Here is a 23,870-nt window from a genome sequence, read left to right as displayed (position 1 = left end):
GTCTTTTCCAGCTTAAACGGTTCTTTGAACTGTGGTCCGGATGCCAGAAAAAGAGTAAATAAAAAGGGAGATGCAAAGTTGCCAAGCCAGAATAGCAGAGATCGGATGCTGGCAAGGGGAAAACGGTACTGTAAAGACTTAAGGCAGGAGCCACAGCAGTAAATGATAGTATGTGGAGCTGGGGACTCTCCATCAGGCTCCTGGAAGGGACCCTTGGTGCATCTCACTGTCAGCTGACAGCTGAAGTTCATGAAAACAAATAGTTGTGGCTCTTGGGACTGCACCCACAGCTAAAGTCTGTTTTGGCTCAGGGAGTTTTTTTATGGAGTTTGACTTCTATGAATCTTAACTCTGCCACTTACCTATGGTCTAATCACGAAACAGTGTGAGGCAGCCTTATGTTCTCCACTTAGGAAGGATGCCACAGCCTGGAGACACAGGTGTATCCTTTGGGTCTGCCGTGAATGGGATTCTGGATTTTTAAAGTCTCCCTGTTACTCCTTCCAGATTTTCCTAGTCGTGGCCACTGGCAAGATTCATCAGTCCATGGGATCCCCCAAAATGGCTGATGGACTCCAGAGAAAGGTGGCAGTACGCTGTTATCCGAAGCTGGTCAGAGAGGCAGAGCGGCGTGTGCCTGTAAGTACCTGCTGGGGGCCGGGTAGGAGCTGGGCTAAGGCTCCTTAGGGAAGCTGCCCCTGCCCCTCCTCTGCCTTGCCCTCCCGTTGTCAGGGCGCTGTGGAGCCAGGCACCACTCCCCACCTCTTTGCTGCCGTACTTCTGTTGGAGGGGGCTGTCATGGTGCGGGGGGGTGGGCTGTGTTGCTTCAGGGGAAGTCCAGGTTCTTGCCTGAAGGTGCCAGTGGAGCCGAGATAAAGGAATGTACTGGGCCTTGCACGGGAACAGCTGAAGCACAAATGTGCTGCCTTCCCTCCTCTTTGCTGTGTGGGCAGTAACATCTCCTGTCACAGGGGCATACCTGCCAGTGCTGCCCTGGCCACACCGCTGGGCTGCTGGGCATGTGGTGGGCTGCTCAAACCGCCTGGAGTCTTGAGAGGACACGGCTGTCCCAGATAGAATAGCTTCCAAAAGAGTTGTTTTATGGCATCCCGTGTCCTGTGTGGAGCACAGATGCAGCCCTGCAAACAGCAGTGGGGATTCAGGGCGATTCCTCCTTGCCACCCACAACTGTCCCGTTTGCTGGCTGGAGCTCCCTTCACTGGAGGTGACCCAGTGCTGAGGCTCTGTCAAGGTGTATTGGGTCTGGCTGAACTGGAATCAGTTTTCCCCTATAGCAGCCCTCACGGTGCTGTGGTTTATGCTGGGAGCTGCAGGGTGTTGATAGCACCCTGGTGTTGTGGCTGCTGCTGAGCAGTGCTTACACAGCACCAAGGCTCTTTCTGATATTTTCCCCAGTGGGACGGGGTGGGCAAGATCTTGGGAGGGGACACAGCCAGGACAGCTGACCCAAACCGACCAAAGGGATATTCCATACCATATGACGTCTGCTCAGTATAAAGCTGGGAGAAAGGAGGAAGGGGGTGGGGGTCACCCTTGGTCCTCCGAGGCAACCACTACGTGTATTGGAGCCCTGCTTCCTGAGAAGGCCCGACATCACCTCTTCATGGGAAGTAGAGAATAAATCTGTTTGCTTTTGCTTCCGCGCGCGGACTTTTGCTTTGCTTTGCTTATATTAAAACTGCTTTTGTTTCACCCACAAGGGTTAGTTTATCTTCTTTCCCCTCTTTACCCTGTTGAGAAAACAAAGGGAAGGGGGGGGGGGAAGTGATAGAGCGACTTGGTGGATACCTGGCATTTAGCCAGAGTCAAACCATCACACAAGGAGACATCTCTGTATCCTCCTGTGGAGGGGTCTGTGAGGCCAGAACAGAGAGGAAGCAAGTGCTGATGGAAAAGAAATAACGAAAACTTGGACCCATTCCTCTCCACCTCTGTCTTGGCACAACACTGCTCGTCTGCTTTCCTCTGACTCACCCAGCAGTGCCATCTCCACCTGCGAGTTGGTGTGAGCACTGTGCAAGGGTGGAGTTAGGGGATTTCTGATAACTCCTCCCCGCTCTCTTCAAAGGTCTCTGGCTCAATCCAGCAAAACTCAAGAGGGGACAAATACCCAAAAAGCAGAAATCCCCGAACGTGTCACATCACCTCATGAAGGAGATGCTAAAGGGACAGAGCCACTTGCTTGGAGCGTGTGTATTCAGCTCTATATCGTTAACTTACTGATGTTAAATATTTCAGCAGGTAATTTACAGGACTTCCAGGACTATCCTAGTGGCTGTGATCACAAATTATTGATCAGTGGTACTTGAACACAAAAATCCTTCCTGCAGAAAAGAAAAAAAAGTAAATCCTTTCTGCTGGTGTTTTGCATTTCAGCTGACTCCCTCTGCCTTCCTGAAGGAGATGTCTCTGACCACCCAGCAGAGGCTGGCCAGCACCCGGGAGATGAGGCGGCCCCGGATTACCCAGCTTCTAGACATGGGAGAAGCCTCCCATCACAAGGTAGCCTTTTCCTGCCCTTTTCCGTGCTGTTTGATGTGACATTTGAAGAGGGTGTGTGTTTGTGACAGGCGTGCCTCTGGCTCATCTGAATACCTCAGCGCCTAGGGCCTGTTGTCTTTTCAAACTGCTGGTGGTGGTGGAGTTCCTTCTGCTGGGGAAAGGTAGAACGTTTTTCCCTGGTGAGAGGTTGGAAGTCCTGATCTGTGCTAAATCAATATAAATAACCTCTGCTGAAGTTGGTGGGTTTTGCTGGAGTTTAGCTGATACTGGGGGAAGGCAGGGGCAGGCCACAAGGGCCCGAGCTTCCCATTTTCCATCCTCCTGGTGAAATAGCCACCTCGTGCTTTGGTGTAGTCACTGTCAAATGCTTGGGGTCATGGGACTCCTTTGACGGTGGCAGCATTGGCCTTTGAAGGCTGAGGGCCTATAGTGATTACTTGTTTTGCTTTGTAAAAAGATTTAACAAAACCAAGTGCATGAATGTTTTGGGTTGGAACAATGCGTGGGACCTTTACAGGGTGTGAGATTTTGCAGGCTGCCAGATATACAGATATCTCCTGTAAATTCTTGGGTTTCGCTTGCTCCATGAGTGCTGGTGGCTCTTCAGGAAGGGCTCTGGAGCTGTGTGACCACGTCAGCACAGGGCTCTGCTGGCAGTAAGCGCTGCCTTGCCTTCTGGAGAAGGAAACCTGGAGGAACACCTGCCAAAAGAGCTTCTTAGCTTGAGCCTGCTTAGTGTGGTCCAGAAACTTTTGATCAGCTCAGAACAGAGGTGGGGGGCTGTTTCCCTAGCGTGAGCTGTGCGGATGTACTCACCGAGAGACTGTACTCCACTGGAGATCGGTGTAGGATTCTGTCGTGAATCTTTCTGCCAGCAGCTGACCCTCCTCTCACCGCTCTGTCTTGCCTCTCCAGTTCTCAGCAGTTGACCTGGACCAGAGCTTGTTTCAGCCTTTTCCTTCAGAGGTGGTATTTCAGAACTACGTCCCCTTCGAGGTCTATGAAGTGCCACTGATTCTGAGGAACACTGACAAGGTAAGTGCTGGGATGCAGAGGTTTAACACTGTGCTGGGAGAGCCGTGTAATTCCTGTGGTTTACAGCATAACAAGTTATCTGCTGCAGCACAGCACACCCAGAATAACATGTCTCACCACCTTTATTTTGCAAGACGGTGGAAGTCTTCCCATGCTGGGAATCCTCCCCCTGATTTTGGCCACGCATCGGTGGTATCTAACGCAAAGGAGCTTTTCTAGTCAGCGTCCTTCCCCTTGAAAGCCCTGCATTGATGGGGATGTTGGGGGTTGTACAGTTGTTACCTTCTCTCCTGCTTTCTCTCGAGTGTGCACCGTGTGCTGGTGGCTCCCTGGTTAGTCTCGGTTTCTGGCAGGGCACCTCTGCCTCTCGCAGCCTGTTCAGCTGCCTCTGTGCAGCTCGCTGTCAAAGCCCAGGGCTTGAGCCTTCTCCACTTCGTGCTGGAGGAGGTTATGGTTAGTGGCATTAGCACTCCAGGAAGGGTGTTTTGAAGCAGCAGGGGAAACGGACTGATCTAGCAGAAGCGGTGGGAGGCCTTCGGCATCACTTTAGGCTCCTGCTAAGCTTAATGCAGTTCTGCTCAGTTTTCTCTTAGCAGCGTGGCTCTCTGCTTTCCCTTTGGAGAACCGCAGCACATCCAGAGTAATATTCTCTTGAAGGTCTCCACCTTTACTTGAAAAAGTTGTGATCATTTTGAGATTTCCCAGAAAAGTTGAGAAGGGAGAAGTTGAAAAATGTCAGCCATGTTGTTGCACTATAAGGAGGAAAATTTGAATTTCAGCAGGGGAAATGTTTGCTTGAATGAGGCACGTTCCAAGAGCAGCTAGTGGGAAAAGACAGGAGAGAGGAAAGGAGCTGAGTGGGAAAGTGCTCTGGGAGAGAGCATCGTACACACAAGGGTTTCTCTTGACACGTAAGAGTGAGTGTGCTGGAAGCAGAGAAAGTTCCGAAAAAGAAAGGTGTAATTAAAGATACTGTTCTGTAATGAAGAAGAAGATGTGTATGTGAGAGGAGGGCAGGATGGGCAGATGGACGTGTACTTGAGAGCACGTGAATTAATCCCCCTCCAAATCTACCGGTCTTGTGTGAAAACAAACAAGGGGACAAAAAAATCTGTCAGGGCATGTTGCAGGTGGGGGAACAGCAAGAGAAGTCAAAGTATATTCCGAGGCAACGGGTTTTGACAGGGACATGGTTGAAAATGGAAGACCCTTTGGCAAAGACAGTTTCAGGGTGGTCCGTCAGTTATTCCTGGAGAGTCCTGCCCCGTTCCTGGCCTGGTTTAGCTTGGGAGTACTGGAAAGAGCAGCGTGGGTGCCCCTGTCCAAGGGACACCCTTCATGGGGTCCACACTGATTCTGGGCACTCTTTGCTGTAGGTATCCTCTTTCCTAGTTTAAATGTGCCTCAGTTTCTCTTGGTTCCTATGGCTCTGCTTTGTTCCCATTAAGTTTTTGGGCTTCAGCTGCTCCGTTATCCAGAGGCACTTCAAAATATTTGTCGTTGCCAAGTACCAGCCAACAGGCAAACAGTCAGTTTGCTCTGTTCATGCTTCCTCAAGTGGAAAACAACATCTGCATCCGCATTTCTGCTATTCCCAGTAAAAAATAATAAACTTGTGCAGCTGTACCTTGTGATTTGTATGCCGTGTAAAGGGGAGGCAATGTGTGAGCTGTTGATTTTTTCCAAAAGGAATTAGTTTTGCAGCTAGTAAGTCCTCAGCCATTGGACAGCTCTGGTGGAAAAGCAAGATCAGCTTTAAGGGAAATCCTTGGCGTATTGAAGTACACAAACATAGAGATGATAATCCCAAGAGAGGTGCTTATATTCTAATTTTGTTGGCTTTTGGTGATGTCCAGCAACACTGTACTCTGTCTCGAAGTTTTCTCACCAGTTTCACAGATCCCTCCAAATCACGCTGACCTGTACTGCTTGGTCGCCTCAGGTTGTCTGATCCATAAAAAATCCAGCTAACAGCAAAGTGTATATTCCAGATAGAGGCTCTGTAGTCATTCAAATAGAGAAGTGCTCTGCTGTATAGTGACTGCTCTTCCCTGTGTGTTGTAAAATTGCTTTTCTGTCTTCAGGCTGCTCCTCACCACTCTCAGCGATGTTCTCGGTGGCTTTTGCTGAAGGTCTTAGCTCATCTCCCAAGGGTCTTGGTGACCAAAATGTTTGTCTGCAGTGTAAAATGTTCTCCTGGGTCTTGCTGTCCCAGGGCACTGCTGGGAGCAAAGGGTGTTTGGAGATGTCAGGACTGCCTTGGCCGTGGGTTATCGGGCTCGAGCGGGTGGTGAAGAAAGAACCTCCATTTTGCCCAGGCCTCACATGGGTTATTTATCAGTGAAGCTGCTTGTCAGTCAAAATTGCCTGTTTTAGACTTCCTGAGACGAGATTTGGTGCTCAGGCGTTGACATCAGTGTGTTAGAAAACACCTCTTTGCTGTGTCTGTGCTTGTGGTATCCCAGAGGGCAGAAACCTGCAGCAGGGTACCTGCCTGGACTCCTGGCTGTGGGGAGGAGTGCCCAGAAATCTGCCTTGCCTGCACTGGCAGCTGCCTGGCTACAGGCACCAGGCAGCAAGAGCCTCCAGAGAGCCGAGAGTGGCTTTTAACAACGAAACCACACCGTGAGTCAGTGCTGGTCACGTATCTCAAGGCAGAAAATGCCTCTGAAGGCCATAATTGATAGGCCCAGCCTGGGGGGCTGTGTGGCTTTCCATCATTTTTGGCAAGTTGACCGCTCTCTTCTTCTGCATCAGCCTTTCCCTGTAGTGTATTTGGCTTCTCCCTTGCTTCTTTACAGCCCGCTCTAAGTTCCCTTAAGCCATCTCCTTGTTTCTTGTCTCGTTGTCTTCCTATGTTCCTCCTTTTGCTCTCCAGGTTTCCTTTTATTCCCAGTAAGGCCACAGTGTCTGTGGTCTCCTCTTGCTGGTCTGCCTGCGTGACTGTAGCAGTGCAGCTTGACTGCCCCACTCAAACCCAGTATGTTAGAAGTGAATTTCTTCCTCCCCCCAGTATAGCAGGTGCTGTTTTGCCTTCGGGTATTTCATCCCCCTCCAGAGGCGTGACTGCTTGGGTGTGTGCAGGCAGAAGCCCGCAGGTTCTTTGGGCTGGTTGATATGCTATTGTGCCCTGGCAGAATGGATTCCATCCCGGTGTATTCCTCTGTAAGGAACTGAAGGCATTGATGCCTCAAACATTCATCGACACAGAAAACCTCCAGGACCAGCTGTGGCCTTTGGATTAGTCTAAGGAATGTCACCTGAGGGAGCGGGAGTGTATGGAAGGCCGCACCCCCCCACTCCCTTGTAGTTGTGTTGACAAATGCCTTATGTGGACCTCAGAGGGGGGAAACTGAGTGAAACCAAAAGTTTCCCCTCGAGCACCAAGGCCGCTCATCACTGGCCGCACTGTGTAAGCCCGGTACGTGTGGCTCCATTGTGTCAGCCAGACACCATGCTGGCCTTGCTAACGGCCTCGTGCCGTCGCCATTGAAGAGGTGGCAAGGCCTGACAAGAGGTGAGCATTTCTGCCCCAGAAGCAGAAGTGTGCTAACCAGCTGGTAAGATGAACTGAAAAGGGGACAGAAACTTTGTTGTGTCTGCACCCACCAGCCAAGACGGTCGGACCTGAGACAGTGCTGGATCCAGGGGTGCTGATCCGCATTCCTCTCCCTCTCCCTCTCCCTCTCCCTTTGTAAGACACCACATTGCTTATTATCCTTTTCCAAGTTTAAATTGTTTTCTACCGCAAGTAAAACATTTTAACCGGTCACTTGGTGTCGTTTCACCTTAATTTAACCCAAGGGGATCACAGAACTGTTGCGACTCTCTGGGCTTCCAGTCTGGGTTGTGACAACCTTAAGAGTTAGAAGTGCTTTGGAAAAGTGGTTAAGGAGGGATGTCCCCAGGGCACGGCCAGGTATTTTCTCCTCATGTGTCCGTATGAGTGGCAAAATCATAGTTTCCTGTCTTCCCTGCAGGTTCCTCGGCTGGTGAAGGTTGTCTTGGAGCCGTCGCCTTACTTCAAGTTGACCAGCCCCAGTGGTGTGTGCTGTAAAGTAGCACCTGGCATGTGCTCAACTTTCCGCGTCCTGTTCACCCCGGAGGAGAACGAGGTGAGACTGGAGGTCCAGAGAGGTCGGTGCCTTCAGTGTAAGCTGAACCTGCTGGGCTGGATTCAGAACAGGGCATCTGCTGTGGGTTTTGAGGACTGTCCTGGTTCCAGTGGGGTTGTCCTGGATCTAGAACCAGGGGAAACTCCTTCCCCATGGGGAAGATTATGCTCTCATAGGCTGGAGGCTCTTACATGTTTCAGATCACTTTTGTCCTTCAGTGATGGAACATTTAATGTCATGTCTGCTGGTTTGAGAGATAAGAGAGTGCCGTCTGTAGTGGGGCGGCCTCCCGAGGTGTTGGTTTCTGGTATCTGTCCACTGCTGTGTGATTATGGGTTTGCTCCACTAACGGTAGATACAGAGGTGTGTTTAAAAGTGACTTGTTACTTGGAGGACCTAAAGTGAGCCTGATCAGAGGGAGGACTGCCACCCGTGGAAACTGGAGTCACCTTAATGCCTTGCGTGTTGGCCACGGTAGCGAGACAGCAGAACATTCTGTCTGAAGTCATGGCGGATTTTACGCACTGGTTATAGCCCACAGCCTGCTGTGGGGTCTGCTCCAGGCTGTGGTCGGGCAGTCTGCAGCTGGTCTGTTAGGATGCTGTTAGCTGCTGCAGCAGGGACTGACGGGCTGTGCTTTCCCTCCCTGCGCTTTCTTGAGTGTTCGTGAGGGAAGATGCATGTGGAACTATAGGAAAATGGCAGGGTGGGGTATTGATGTTTGACCATCTCATCCCAACAGTAGGGGTTTAATTATTGTGGAAAATACTAGAGGAACAAATAGATCCAGAGAGCTTTTCTGTTTCCCATCGGGCAGCCACTTCCCTGCCTCACCCTGGACTGGAGCAAAGATGGTGCTTTTCCATCCCCTCTGTTTTCAAGCCTTGCAGCTGGGCTGTCCCTGAGGACACTTGTCTGTCTGCGATGCAGCTGGGAGGCTGGGGCAGAGGGAGCGCTGTGCAGGTGGCAGGGAGCCAGCCTGGCACAGGCACACTGAGCTCTAGATGTCCCTAACTCGGCAGGAGGCTGTTGGGCTGCAGGTGGCTTTGAGACATCTGCCTGAACGAGCACACAGGGGAATAAACGGGCAGGTACAAGCTGCAGGCAGACACGTTACCCAGAGCCTGCGCTGTGGCCGTCACGCGTGTTACTGTGGCTGCTCTGTCAGCTGGCACCTCTTCCACGCCAAACACGCCGTGCCTTTGCTTAGAGGTTTGCACGTCAGTGCTGTGGCCCTGGCAGGTCTGATTCTCAGTGCTGTGATGTGAAGGGTCCATACTGTTATCTGGAGGCTTGTTGGTGCAGAAGAATTTAATACCTGGCATGGATGGGAGGAAGCACTGCAGGGAAACAAGGACAGGCAGGCTGAGTCCTTTCACCACCATCCTGCTACCTCTTAGCACTGTCCTTCGCATGGCTTTGTTGGAGAGACGAGGCCAGGGGACAGCTTTGAGCCAGCAGATGTTTCTGCACCGGGCCAGCGGTGCAAGATCTCTTTGGGCGTACCTGCTTCTTCATCTTTCACTTGCTCCTTAGATATAATTTAACACTTTGTCCTATCCTCAAACAGCACGGATATAGAAAACTGAAGAGAAAATGCCCTGTGGTCCCTACCTCCCCACGCTTGTGAAATAATCTGTTCCTTTGGAGGGATGAGAAATAATTTCACATCATTAATATTTAGGGTTAAAATTCTGTTGTCCTAGGGCAGTTCTCCAAACTACTCAAGTGACACAAGAGCTTAATCTCATTGAGGTAGGCTTTGCAAAGTACACCGGTGTCTTCAAACTCTGATTTATTCATATTAATTAGTGTACTTTTGGGGGGTGGCAGAGGTATATTGGTGCCCGTGAAGGGCAAAGTGCTGCTCTTCGAGTTTAGAGAGGCAGCAGAGCAACACGTGAACATCACCACAAATACAAGTGGGGTGAGAGAGCCCTCAAGAACCCCCATGTCCAATACTTTGTCCCTTGTCTTGCCCTTGAACTGGCGAGTGTATGGAGCAGGGAGCTCTGCCAGCAGAGCTTCAGCGACACTCCGGTGGTTTCTGGTGCACTGGGGGTTGTGCAGGGCATGGGGAGAGGGATGCCTGCTGCTCAGCGAGGAGCACGTGGGGATTTATACAGCTGAATCAGAATTTTGTACGAATTGAGCATTTTGTCTCATACTTGATGGAGTGTGGGCCAGCGAAGCACCAGAGTGCCGTAGCTCAGCTAGAAACGCATCCACAGCGCAGCCAGGAGGTGCACGGCGCCTTGAAAACCCCTCAGCAAAGAGGCTTTGGGAAATGGTTCTGCAGAGCCGCCTGCGTTGGGCTGGCAGTGGCTTGCACGCAGAACACCTGTGTGTTAGTTGTGGAAGGCTGACGAGCGCTGCCTTTGAAGAGGCTCTGCCCCTCTGCTGCTCCATCACCTGCAGGGAGGGCGGATAACCCCGTGAGCTGGGACGCAGGTACAAACCCCTCTGCCAGGGCTGGGCACTCCTGCTGTGGAGCTGGTTTGAATCTGTTCTTCCCCGGGGTAAGTCTGACTTCAGCAAAGTCACTCCTGATTCAAGGGAGTAAAATTGCAGCGAAGCCCTAAATAAAAGGGCCATGTGAGTTGTTAGTGGCTGAAATGCCACGTGCCATATAGCGCTTGCTTGAAAAATGAGCAATTTCCTATTGTCTTGCAGTCATTTGGGAATGTGCCACAGGATGGGACTGTCAGAAGGTAAATAAAGAGCTGACATGTCTCTGTTTATTGGCACTCTCCTTAGAAATAAGAAATGCTAATTTTTCTGTGGGTCAGCGTTTCCAGGTAGTTACTCTTGCTGCTTCTGTCGTACACATTTCGGGTTTAGGGCTTCAGCTGCGTTATGGTCTGACAGTCTCTGCCTAATTGGAAAGCATCGTGGCACTGACTGGCAATAGACAGGAATACCTACCTTTGTGTGTGTCCTTCGGCTTATTAATAGATTATCTTAAAGGAAGAAGGAAGCAAGAAGCATATGAATACATAGCACAGCTTATTCTGTTTTGTCCTCTCGCTCTTTTTGCTGTAGCAATACAATATATTCAAGCAATACACGTTCAGTCTGTAAGGTTTGCCAAATTCACTACTGTTGCTCAGTGGAGACTGAATTAATGCTCGTTAATGTGAATTATGACAGGCTGATGAGTTATTGCATTACTGAAATTAGAATTCAGTCGGGCGCTGTTAGATGTTTGGTAGCACACTGAAGCTATTCCAGGTATCCTTCTAAGATGACTTTTGAGGGGAGGAAAGGGGCAGAAAATCAAGGCAAATGGCCCTGTGCAAAATGAACCTGGAGCCAAGTGACCAATTTCAAAGCCTGCTGTGAATTGGTGGCTGAGGAAGGCAGGAGAAGGGCCACCCTTTCTCATGGGAAGCTGTCTTCATCCTCCAGTCTCTCCTCTCTTAATGGCCCTTCTTTTCCAGCCTTTATGATATCCTGGTTTCAGCAGGGAGCTTTCCCTGCGGGACTTGCTACGTTACTTCGTGCTACAAGGATCTCTTCTTTGCAGTTGTCTGATGCAATGGGTTCAGTGAGGTATTTAGGGTTGGTTTCACAGCAAAACCGCCCCCTGCGTTTGCTGGTGTGCTGGGCAGTGAAGGTTGCTGTCACTGTGACAGTAATTAACGTTAACCTGAGCTTGCAAAGAGCCTGAACTGACACCTCTGAGACACAAGCGGTTCTTTAATTTCATTGGGTGAAATTCAAATGCCAGTGGTGATACTTCGCAGGCCAGAGCTTATAACTTATTGCTTCTCGAAGGTGAATAGGAGAAGAGGAACCATCGTACAGTGACAGGTGTTTTCCTTGAAACTGGGAGAGGAGTTGTATGAAGGATGAAGTTGTATTTTCATGAAAATCTGTAGACTGAATCTGGTGGGTCTAAAAAGAAACTTTAAAGTGTGGAAGCGATGCAACCCCTCTCTCACCCAGGCATGTTTGTTTAGAAACCTGGGTTGAAACCGTCTAAGGGTTTGCAGTTGCAAAGTAAAACAAGGCTGTGAATTGGTTCCAGCTGTACCCGTAGACTGTAAGTAAATGCCTAGCAGAGCTGGTAAGGCAGGGCAGTGCTGCAGTGGAGATCTGCAGCCCCCATCTCCTCCCACGGGAGGGTTATTCAGCTTGCAGATGCTCACAGGACTGTGGGTTCACAGCAGCCTGCACAGCCAGCTTCTGCCTGGCACCCCTCTTCCCTTGGCTTTCCCCCGGTTTGGCCTGAGGCTTTGTTCAGCTTGGTGCAAGGTCCCATTCTGGTGGGTCACGGAGCGTGGCTGAAGGTCAGGGCACTCTGAAGAGCTGAGTCCAGCCTTGTACGGGATGCAGCGTCCCAGGGCGTCCCTGGAGAGGGGGCTCGGCACGCAACGTGCCTGTGCGTGAATGGCGAGAGGCAGTTTGCTCTCTCAAGGTCATGGTTGTCTCTGAGGCCAAATCCTTGTTGCTTTAGCCTTGCCTTCATGTACCTGAGATTAGGCACAGGAAGAACTCTTTAAGTCTAGTGTAGAGCTGGAATAGGCTGCTGAGGGCAGGGCTGGAATTGTTAGTGCTTTTAAGTACTTGTCAGGCATCTTGCAGGAGTAGATTGGGTGTAGAGCTGAGCCAGTTCTGCGGTTGGGAGATGGATCAGCTAGCTTTTTAAGGGTGTGTGACCCCAGCCTTGTCCCTATATTGCTCTGGGAAAGGGTAGGAATTACACACTTACCCTAAACTCACCTGACATTAAAACAATTCCCATGTCCAGCTTGTTAAATATTTCACCAAAGACTGAGTGTTGGTCGTGCACGTGGCAAAGTCCTTTTGAAAAGGCACCTGAGCATCCCCTCCCTGGCCAGCATCAGTGAGGTCACTGTGTTGCTGGGATTGGAGTTAGTACTGTGGCACAGTGGGTGCTTAGTGGAGCCTTTGATCATCTGCGGTGGGGATGATCACGGGTTCTTGTTACTGCTGTAATCCCTTCCATGAAATTGCTCTATGTTGGTGCCTCACATGAATCAAAGTATCAGAAAATTTCGTCAGGTTCTGCCAGCTTGCTGTGAAAGCAGGTGAATCAATGGGATTGTTTCTTCTGTGCAAGTTAGCAGCCTTGTTCACACTACAGGAATGAAAGGTCCCTAAGGTAAAAAGCCCTTTGACGTTCCTGGATGCTACTGTTAGAGTCATAGAAACCAGCAGTTTTTCTTCTGCCGTGGGATGGTACAAAATGCACTGTGCTGAGATTGTTTCTTTCCCTGCAGGATTATTTCCACCAGCTCACCTGCATCACAGAAAGGGAAAAGTTTATTGTGCCAATCCGAGCTGTAGGTGCCCGAGCTATCCTGGACTTCCCTGACCAGCTGAACTTCTCCGTCTGTCCAGTCAAGTACAGCTCCCAGAAAACTCTGCTGGTTCGCAACGTGGGTAACCGGGAGGCTCGCTACCGCATCAGCACTGAGAGGTAAAGGAGCTCATCTTCTTTGTGCAAAACACTGTTGCATGATAACACGGTTGGTAACAACAAGGAACCAGAGCATCTGAGCTGCTGTATTGCGGCTGTAGCTGCAAACGGGCAGGACATGTGGGTTTTGCTGTTGCTTGTAGTGTTTTAAGTATGATGGAACCTGTGATAAAACTCTGCGTGCTGCAGCGAGGTTTTGTACTGCAGTGGTGTCTCCAACAGAGCATCTCGCAAGACCGATTCCATTAGACTGAAAGAGCACATGACAGAAGGCAACCTGGCTGCCCTTGGGCTGTGTAAGGTGCTGCGTGGCAGGCGACAGCTCTAGGAGCTCGGTTCCTGTAGACCGAACACAGTGTTAAGAGATGGGCAAGCTGTGAGCTGGTGAGAGACATTTACGAATTTACCAGCAGCTGTGTCTTTATATGCAAGTGCCATTAGAAATCGTAGATCAAAGCACTTGGTATTGAGGCCCTGACAAAGGCCAGGAACTTTGTTTTCCAGTAGGTTTGGTCTGGTCTGTGAGACCAAATATTAAGTAGAATGAGCTTTTAGGTGGAGATGAGCAGACACTGGCTTAAAAACTGCACCACAGCCCCAAAGCAGCATGCTAGTGAGGGCACAGGCAAAAGATGCAGCCAGTGTCTGGTGCATGGGTTGGGGGCCTTTTCTTCTAGAGCTTTATCTCTCCCAGATTTCCTGGAGAGTGCTCGAATCTGTAAGTATCCAGCTTGCAACCTCCTGATCCCGAGTGCCTTCTGAAGTGGTTCCATACCAGTGTCGGCCAAAGACAGCCATGCTCTGGGAGGCTGCGAGCACGTGGTGTTCCGGTGGTCCCGAATCAAATGCCTGACATGAGTTGTGTTGTGGACAGCCTGTCCTGCTCCTTCTGGTCTCAGAAGACAGCCCCCGGTTTCCCAGTTGGCTGAATGGGAGAGGGTGATGCAGCTGCAGGGAAACTGGTTCAGTTGGCTGGTAATTCGTGGTGAGTTGCTTGGTCCCGGAGGTCTTGGTGTAGGAGCTGAGGTCAAGAATGCAGCAAAGACCAGCGGTCTGACTTGGTGCACCTGAGCTGCTTCAACTTCTTCTCCAGGAAAACAGGGCTCAAAAGGCCAGTCTTTACTTTTCTCTTGTGAAACATGAGGGTTCAAGAGGAGCTTCCACCAAACCCTGGCAAGGCTATTTAAGCAGGCTTCTAGGATGCTATTTAAGGAGGCTGCTTCTTTTCCCTGTGGAAACACGTAGGCAGGAACTTGTAAATCACTGCACAGTTTTCCTCTGGGATTTCCAGATCTAGCTGTTGCCACCAAAATAAATACTCAGTAAAATCTCAGTAATCATCTTTTTGCAATGGACTCTCCAACTCTCCTATTGAGTGATACAGCACGTCGAGTCCTCCTTGATACGGATTTTAAGAGTTTCTGAGCTTGAGCAAATATTTCCGCCCAGATTTGCAATAAAGAAATGGGAGGCATTGCAAATGTTTTATTTCAAGCTGCACACAAAAAAATTCTGAACAACTGGACTGCATGTGTACAGGGATGGGAAGCTGATATGATTTCCCTTGTCAGCTGAGGGCATCTGCCATCTCTTCCATTTCATGATAAACTTTTGAAAGCTGCTTTGAAATTTCAAACAGATGATTTAAATCTTTGAATATAAGTAGCATTTTATTCTAATTAAGTTGCCCTGACTTTCATTCAGATTTCTTTTTAAATACTCTTAAAAGAGTATTTAAAAATACATGCTTGCATGTGAGAGGAGGAGGATTAGTGGAGTAGAAGGGAGTGAGAGATCTGTCTAAGCTTATAGATCCATCAAGTGACCTCTGTGTCCTTTATTCTCTATCTAAAGAATTTAAACTTGTGTTTTCTGGCCTGAGCATATTCAGGCTCTTGCCCATTCACAAGTCAGCTGCAGATGCCACCATTTCCTAGTCCATCGTGCTGCTCCTATCACGTTTCCTCGCAGCTTTTCTCTGGATTTCCTTCTCTGTGGCATCAAGCATAACCTGTCTGCCTTCACCTTCAGTGCATTTTTCAGCCCATCTCCAGTCCTAACCTTTCCCCTCAGCTCTTGCATCTGGTCACTTCGTGATGACTTTCCCTGCCTGTTACTCATTTATTAAAGGCTTTGATGTTTTCTGTTGTGCATTTCCCTCCAGGGAAGAGCTCTTAAGTGAAGCCATGGGGCCAATTCAGCATCCTTCTGCTGTTCCCGTTTGGAGCTCTCCCTTGCCATGGTTTCTACCAGAAGCATGGCCGCGTATTTGATCACTTTTCATGGAGGGAGAAAACCACCAAAGCACTCCCTGTTATGCAGTCTGGCTTCGTGCTCTCCTCCCTCTGCGTGTCCATACCCAGCTCTTAGCTGCATAGCATGGTAATAGAAAGTAATAATAGTATAAATAGAGAAAGTCTCTTCCTGTTGTCTCATTGTTAAGGCAGGATAACCAGTTTCTGCTTCATGACATTCACAGAGATAAATGTCATTCCAGTACATCCGAGTTGAAAAGGGTGTCTGGAAGCAGATCTCAGTGCAGCACTGCCTTCTCCTGACATTGCTGACGTTGTGCTGTGCCATGCTATGGGGCTAGAGGGGATCAGTCTGAGATAAGATCCATTTAGGAACGTCCCCACCAAGCTCTGAAGGCTCAGGAAATTATCCTGCGAGGCACAGTGCCTCGAGCCCCCTTGTATCCCTCCCTGTAGTACCCATACGCTACATGGAGGCGTGAGACTGGCGAGTTCCCGTAGGACGTGCAAAGACCATCCAAGGACATGAAAACTGAGCCTAGGTGCAGTGAAAGAGGGAAATACAGACCTTGCGTGATGCTGACAGGATTTTTTAGCACAGAGATGGAGTCTTGGATGCTTTGACTGTAGCAGACTGGGTTTACTGGAAAAGATATATTGCTTGAGTTTGGTTGTTATACCGTTACTATAAAATAATATATGCCAAGATGAAACTACCTTTTTTTTTTTTTTTTTCCCTGCAATAGATCTTAGTAGACAGAAGAGGCAATTCAATCACCAGTAATTTTACTGTCTTCCTTGGGTTTGGAGGTAGCTTGTAATGAAATCTATTTTCCCAAACTCAAATGACTTTATAAGGCCCCAGTAGACCAAAGAAAGGTTGGCTGCAGGAGATAAACATGCCACGGCACTTGAAGTATATTGCAGCCTCCTTGCACACTGCGTGTGCCAAAGGTGTGGTTCAGGAGAACAGGCAGCATGGTAGTTTGAGGGCCTGGGCCACAGAACTGCCAGCTTTATTCACTTGTCAGTCGTATTTCTCAGTTCTGTCAGGAGTATTTGGCCTTTGGTATCATCACGGGATGCCCAGCTGTCAAGATGGGGAGCTGTTGCCTGGTGAAAGTCAGCAAGATGTAAATGCCAAAACATATCATGATGAAATTGCTTACGAATCTAGTGTTGCTTTCTTTCTAAAGGGCAATAACAGGCAAGATCTCGGCAAGTACTGATGGGCAGGTCTCTCCTAAGTTGGTGTGGCTAGATATGTTTATACAAGCGGCATAAGGGACTGCAAGGTGCCATTGGGAGATCTGGACATGTGAAAGTCTAGATGTCGTACAACAAAGCAAACCTACAAATGGACATAGTTACAAAGCATGTCAGAAGAAAAGGAGCTATTAAAAAGCCTCCAAACCTTATCTTTTCTGTCTTTCAGGAGCAGTAGTGATTCATTAAAAGGGTAGATCTAACAGGATGCAAATTATCCCAAAGAACAGCTCACATTTAATGGGTAAAAAGCCAATGTCTATCCCGCTAGTGCCATCTCTCAGCAGTGGTTTTCATTTGGCTGTGACAGTGTGTCAGGGATGTCTCCTTAGCATCTCGTCTGTAGGCTGCAGACAACAGCTTAGTGATGGTGACTGAAATTCAGGGGAGTTAAGTTAAACCATGGAGCTTGCATCTTTGGGTCTTGGAGAACCAGGTCCATGTGAGGGGTAATGAGCTCCCACTACAGCAGGAAGAGTTGTCTCAGGGGTACGGCGTGGGGTAGGATGTAGGACAGGCAGTATCTGATTTGTGCTCCATTTCTCAGCCCTGAGAACTGAGTCCTGAACTTGGCTGGATCCTCCTTTCACAATTTGAAAAGATGAAGGTATCTTCGGGAGGGTTATTCCCATCCATCTGAGGGCAGGAGTATGTAGACATGGGGAAGGAGCAGGAAGGTGATAGGATGGGAGGTAGTGCTGAAGTGTTGCCCAGGATCCCCCTTAACTGGCAGCTTTTCTGTTCTGGCAACATTTCTGAAAGGAAAACAAAAAACAAAACCAAAGAAACTCCAAAATCTCTGCCTTTCCCACACCAGGCAATGATCTCACCCAAGCCCTGGCAGAGACCTGCAGCAGTCCTGTCAGTGACCATCAGTGCGGGTGCAGGACCGTGTAGAACAGCCCGGTTCTGAGGCTGGTGGTGCCTTGTCTTTCCTCCTCTCTCCAGAGTCTCAGGCCCAGCACACAAACATTGCAGGCCCCGTGCTTCGGTGGCAATGCTCCCGTGGTTGTAATGGGAGCAGGTCAGGCCCCTAATTGCAGTGACATCTCCTTAATGAGCAGAAACTCCAGCAATTTCATCAGCTGTCACTACTTATATGAACAAAGTTCAGCTTGCGCATGGCTCCAGTTGTTCTCAGTATTTTTGTGTGTGTTGCATTCTCTAATGATGGTAAAACTCTCCAGAGCATGTTTTTAAGGTGACAAATTGACCACCAGCAAAGCACTAAAAGCAATAACTTTTTGTTTTCTAAGTGGGGCTGTAGAAGAGCCATGAAGCCCAGCTGCAGAAGCATGTTACACCTGGCTTGTCCCTTTGCATTAAAGCACTGAGGTTTGTGTCTGTCAGCCAAGAGCCGTTTACCTGGTGACAAATCATAATTGCTGATATTAAATCCAAAGTACCCCAACACATTTTCATAATTCTTTCCAATGCATTGCACAGAACTTGCCTGGTGGGCCAAGCAAACAGTTACCGAGCTTGGATGACAACCCCGAGTCCCGGATTGCAGTGCTTGTGAATACACAGAAAAACCCCTGTTAAACCCGCCTTGATGTGCTCCTGGTAATGGCACTTCATGTAGCCGGGGGTTTAACGGTTCAGGCTGTACAAGGGATCCTCCTGCCGTGTCTTGTTTCCACGTCCTTGTATCGCTCTAATCCGCGTTTGCACTTATTCAGCTTTTTCTGATTGTTCCTTTTCTTAGAGCAGCTTTCACTGTAATGCTGACGAAATGCACCCTTTCTTAGGCTAAACTAGGATGTTTTCAAGGTAAAAAATTGAATTCTGCAAATTAAATCATATTTATTCTCTGGTCTTCAGAAAGACACTTATTCTCCCTCCTGTGTGATTGCTAGGCTGCAGTCTCACTGGGACAGGTAGTGCCCTGACATTTGCATCTCCTGAGGTGGAGTTTATAGGTGTCAGGAAAAGAGAGATTCCTGCGGAAGTCAGTGTCAGGTTGTGCAGGCAGATCGCTCTCACCCTCTCTGTGCTCCTCAGAACCCATCCTCTGGCTGTGCTGCCAGCAGTCGGACTCCTGAGCCTCCCTGCAGAGATGGGGATGCAGAGTATGGGGGAGGTGAGGTCGTTTGACACCACAGGATGTTCGGAGAGCCGGATCTCTTCAGAAGTGAGAGTCTGTAGCGCCATTTCTGATCCTCTATGTTCTGTTTTTTCTGCTGGCTGTGGTTTGTTTGCTTCCTGCTTGCCCAATGAGCTGAAGTGGAGTAGGCTGCAAAAGGAGTGTAGTCCCCGGATCGCCCACAGTAGCCCTGATGTGTCTCTTTCTCTGCGTTGCAGCCCCTTCTCTGTGGATCCCTCCATCGGGACTCTTGGGATTGGTGATGCCGTGCAAGTGACAGTGGAGTTTCACCCGCTGAAGACCGGGGATCATTCCGGTTCCCTGGTAGTTCACTATGACACAGGTAAGTGCTGGGCACTGCGTGGTGCACGCTCTCTGCATCCTTCAGAACAGAGCCCCTTCTAGGCAGAATAACGTTAAACTTGCTTTGCAAACTACTTCTAAAAGTTTTTCTTTCAAAACCTCTGCACGTCTCAGTGCTTAGAAGGGAGCAGTTAAAGGGCAAAGGCTGAGCCTGTTCTGTGTGTCCTGTGTGGCTGTGTGCTGGTCCATCCCTGCTGTCAGCACGGTGTTCTCCCCCCAGCACGCCCCATGACAGTCACCTACCATCATTGCCCGATGTCGCAGCCACCTTAATTCTCTCTCCAGGTGTACCTCCCCTGTCCTTTACCTCGGGGAAAAAGTGACAAATAGTGTCACTTTAAGAGTAGGTGGGAAAAACTCAAGAAAAGGTGTGATGTTAAAAGGCTTCTGTCTGCCTTGGTTCAGCAGAGGTATCTCGTGATGCTGTTCAAGACACTTCTTCAGTTGCCTGAACGCCTTTGGTGTGCATTTTCTCTTGCCTGAAAGAGAGGTTTGTTTTGTCCCTGTTCCTGAACTTCATTCCTGGGAAGTGTCATGTCCTCACCTAGGTGCGACTGCGATGCTTTAGCCCAGCAATGAGCGTTTTATTGTCTTGAGTTTGTAGAAGTTCTGTAAATTCTCTTATATCTTCCAAATGCTCTTTGCAGCCTTCAGAGTTATCACAGCTTTGTTTAATATTTTTCAGTCAATGACACATTCACAGAAAATTTATGCTCACTCAGAGAAGCTCATTGGTTTGGGTAACACTTTCTTGACAGAACAACTGACATTTCAGAGAACGACAAAAGGTGCCTCATTTGTATGCGTTTAGGGAACCTATAGGATAAACTTCAGAGGGATAGATCTTTTCCTGGGTTGGATGAGGGCTAACAGGGCGGTGGGGTTTATACCATGTGAAATGGAAAGTGCAATTGAAGAATCCAGGGCCGGGATCTTCACAGCTTGCTTGGAAAACCTGAGCCTTGTTCTTACACCTGATCCCTCCATGGGTAATCTTTGCCAAAGTGCTTTTCATGGACAGGCCACGGGGACCAAACTATCTGCTGGCTCTGGGGTGGGCAACCTCCCCGTAACATGGTGCAGCTGCCTGGGAGATGAAGGCAGGATTTGTTCCTGCCTGTCAATACGGCGCTGCAGTTATTTTTTAATAAACCACAGACTGAGAAGGAGAGCAAGGAATAATTAAGGGATTATTTCTCACACTTTGCCGCATACAAAGAAGTAAAAGGCTGCTGAGATTAATTGCTGAAGTGAAACCAAAGCATTTAATCAATCGGTCTTAAAAGCCGCTTGTTTTAGGCGTAGTGCAGAGCACCAGACCGTGTGACCCAGCCTGGCGGGGAGAGCCCTGGCTGCTTTGTCCTGCGCTGTCAGACTCCCTGCGACTCGCATACAAAAAGCAGCTGGGCTGCTCTTTCAGAGCTGCCAACAGACTGTTTCTTATGAAGCGGAGGCACTAAGAGCAAAATATCAGTGTAGGGTGTTGGGAGGCGTTTTCCTTGCCTTACTGTGTGTCTGTATGGACTTGCTCACAAGTGGCAGTAGTTCTCAGTGAATCCCACTGGTTTTAGTGTGACTGATGCAGGATCAGGTGCGTGTTGCCTGGCTTTAATTTTAATTCAGATCTGTCCCTAGCATTGCTTAAGGAGACACGAAGCTCTTCCCTTTGCCTGCTATTTGGCTGATTAGAATTGTGCCTCCTTTACACTGTCCTGGTTAGGAGTGCAGGTGCTGTCCCCTGGACAGGCTGTCCGCGTGGTGGTAATTGTGTTGCTACAAACTTTACAGGTGAGTGTGAAGAAAATGTCTTTGCTGCTAAGAGCATAATGATTTACAGTGAAAATTTGATCTTCACTGCTTTACATGTCCCAGCTCCTCCATTTCCCCCATGTACATGGGTCTGGGTGTGAAAAAGCCCAGCTCATACTCCATCTGGGAACGTAAACGTGTTGGGATGCTGAATCCTTTTCCTTGGCTGAGCAGGCTTACTTCGGTAACGAGGCCACCCATGCAGGGGCTTGGCGCTGTGTTAGTGGTCCCTGTACACATGCAGGACACTCATGAAATCCCAGCCCTGGCTGTTTATTGCTGTTTGAGGCTGAACAAGTAATGGTAGCGTGGACGTGCCGGCACCTCTGAACATCTCAGCTACCACGAGGATAAAGCATCTGAGAAAACACTGCCTTGTTGTGATAGTCATCTGTGGTTTGGCTTTGGAGAAAGCAACCACCTTTGCAGAGCTCTGCTCTCTTTCCTCTAAGAACCCCCTTTCGACCAAGGGTCTTGTCATCTGTCTTGCAAGGCTGGCATTGCAGTCACTGAGTTCTAGGAACTCGTTTGAAAATGAAATGAAAATCCTATTGATTTAGTCTGTAGACCAAGTCTTTTCCTTCCTCTTTTTTCTCCTTTGTAAATTCACTGATGCATGTGGACAGGCAGCAGGGTTTAACTGAGGTTTAGCCCTTGTTGTGCTGCATTTTCTGTTCCTGAGATCGCTCAGACAAGTTGCTGAGTGTTCTCAATTTGAACTGACTTCAGCCGGAATGGAGGAGGCTCAGTACTTGCCTGAGCAAACTCCCTACCTCGGTACATCCTTGACTCGTCCCTGTATTGTGCAGGATACCAGGGTGGGAATACTAAAACCAGTTTCTGGCTTTAATCTTAGTCTTGTGCCAGTGTTTACAGGGGCTCTGGTGCTTCTGTGAGTAGCGTTAAGCTACTGTTGAGCTAAATTCATGGCAACAGACGGTGAGCTTCTGACGCCCACCGCTGTGTGCCACTGCCACTCCAGTCTGCAGCTGTTCATCTTCATGCACTTCTCCGTTCCTTCCACACCAGGAAGATTTACGGTAGCTGCTTAGAGGTGCTAAGAGGTGGGGAAATCTTCCGCTTCCTAAGCAAGAGCCCCTTTTGAATCCAAAGCTTCCCTGTAGTGCTCTAACTGCTGTAATTCTTTTTTATTTTGTGTTTAGTGCTGGCAGATGGTTAGAAACTGACATTATTCTGTGAGTTTTTAAAGAAGATCTTGTTTCCCATGTTAGATCCTAAGGTGTAAGCCAGACTGATGCTGTACAAGAGGCTTCTCTAGATTTTCCTTGGGCTATGAGGCATTAAAAAACTTTGCAAGGGGATTTTTCTTTCCTCCTGTCGTAGGTGGTGAGTGCATGTTGTGCTTTTTTTTCCTTCTCTTGTGAGAATTCCCAGCAGTATGGCTGGTTTCTGTCAGACTTTTATGTTCTCGTACATCTGCTTCAAAGTGAGTGGAGGGAGTCGTATATTGTAGGCAAAAAAGGTGTAAATAGGAGTTTGTGCAATTATATGTTGACTTTGCATCCTAACAGTAGCAGCACTGCAACAGACGGAGGGTTGGTAACTAATACTTTATACAGCCGATTGGTTATATGCTCTTATAGTTCAAACCACTTAGATTGATGGGTGAGTCTAGTTGGTCTCCAGAGTGTTTGTTTCTATCAAAACAGGTAATAGGTAACAACTGTTTCCTGTCTTTGTTTCCCCTTTCCTAGAGCTGCTTGTAATAATGAATTTTTCTCATGCTGTTATTGGTAAGGTTGTTCTGCTCCTTGCAGAGTATGGCCCCTCTCCAGGGCCTTGTGTTTCAGGAGAGCTGATTTGTCACTTTGAGGGTAGATGAAGGGGAATGAAGTTTGTGCTTCATTTGCTTGAGGTTTCTTTGCACAGCTTTGTAGCTCCACAACTACATAACACCCCTCTGAAGAAAACCCCTGCTCCAGCAACCCATGGAGCTGACTGCGTGAGCACAGACTGGGATGTATGTACTAGGAGGGTGGCTTGGAAGTTAGAAATCTCCTTCTGGCTGTTTTGTTCATCCTCAGGCATGCACAGAAACAGACATCTGCGTGACGCTGCATCCCCCATTTTTAGCACGTGAAAGATTTCTGGAAGAATGTGGTTTTCATCTCTCTGCAGGTCATCCTTGACCACAGCTTGTCTACTCTTATCACCAGTGGGAATCACTGACGTGTTCTAAGTGTCATTACCGGTGGAGGTGTTTCAGGACAGAACTGAACATTCATTAGCTCCTTTCCTTGTGGATCGATCAGCATCTGCTGAGAAGCAGAAGAACAGCTTGAAGGGTGACTGATTTATTAGGTGGTCTATTGAGCATGTCTTTGCCAGGCAATCAGAATGAAAGTTCCTGCACCATTTTCCCCATGGCCAAAAGCAATGTTTCAGCCAGTCGAGTACCCCAGCGTGTCGTTACTGTGGTAGCAATAACGATTAAAAATAGCCCGCGGCATCCTGGGTACGCGGCAGTGGTCTTCCATCCTCTGACGGTTTCATCGTCCTTTTCAAAACATTCTGCAAAGCTCCTTCATGCTGGGCAGGACAAAGCCTCCGTGCTGGCTTCTGGATATTCCTGTGCCGGAGTATTTCATCCTGGAACCAGGCAAACAGTTCTTGCTAAGCACAGTGCAGAGGGGTGCTGGGGAATGCGGTGGGTGCTCGGTCACAGAAGGATGCACGGCGGGAGCCTGACTGCAGGGAGATGGCTCAGCGTGCAGGAGAGCTGTCTGAAGAGCCTGCAGCCTGTCCTGTGGAGCACTGCTGCCTGGTCACTGCGTTCCACCTCCCTTTTCATCCCCATCTGTTGTCTTATGGCTCCTTGCAGGGCCTCTGGGGTAGAGACCCTCTGCTTTCACTGTGCTGCGTGGGCTCAGTGGGTGCTTTGCTGAGGCCGGGGCCACGCTGGGGACTCTGGCCGTTACAGCAACAACTGTGGGCACGGTCATGAGGAGGAT

General features: G+C 49.0%; 1 protein-coding gene across 1 annotated transcript in view; it reads left to right on the top strand.

Annotated features, from left to right (window-relative positions):
• The window catches only part of LOC141954990 (hydrocephalus-inducing protein homolog), a 96,945-nt gene that overhangs the window by 4,293 nt on the left and 68,782 nt on the right, over nt 1-23,870 (top strand). Inside the window, 6 exon segments of the mRNA XM_074895067.1 lie at nt 508-639; nt 2,398-2,523; nt 3,439-3,558; nt 7,539-7,673; nt 12,920-13,119; nt 18,945-19,069. Coding sequence (XP_074751168.1) covers nt 508-639; nt 2,398-2,523; nt 3,439-3,558; nt 7,539-7,673; nt 12,920-13,119; nt 18,945-19,069 — 838 coding nt within the window.

The sequence above is a fragment of the Athene noctua genome, unplaced genomic scaffold (genome assembly GCF_965140245.1).
Source record: "Athene noctua unplaced genomic scaffold, bAthNoc1.hap1.1 HAP1_HAP1_scaffold_50, whole genome shotgun sequence".
NCBI classification, from domain to species: Eukaryota; Metazoa; Chordata; class Aves; order Strigiformes; family Strigidae; genus Athene; species Athene noctua.
Note: the sequence above shows the minus strand (reverse complement) of the source record. Positions and strands in the feature narration are given on the sequence as shown.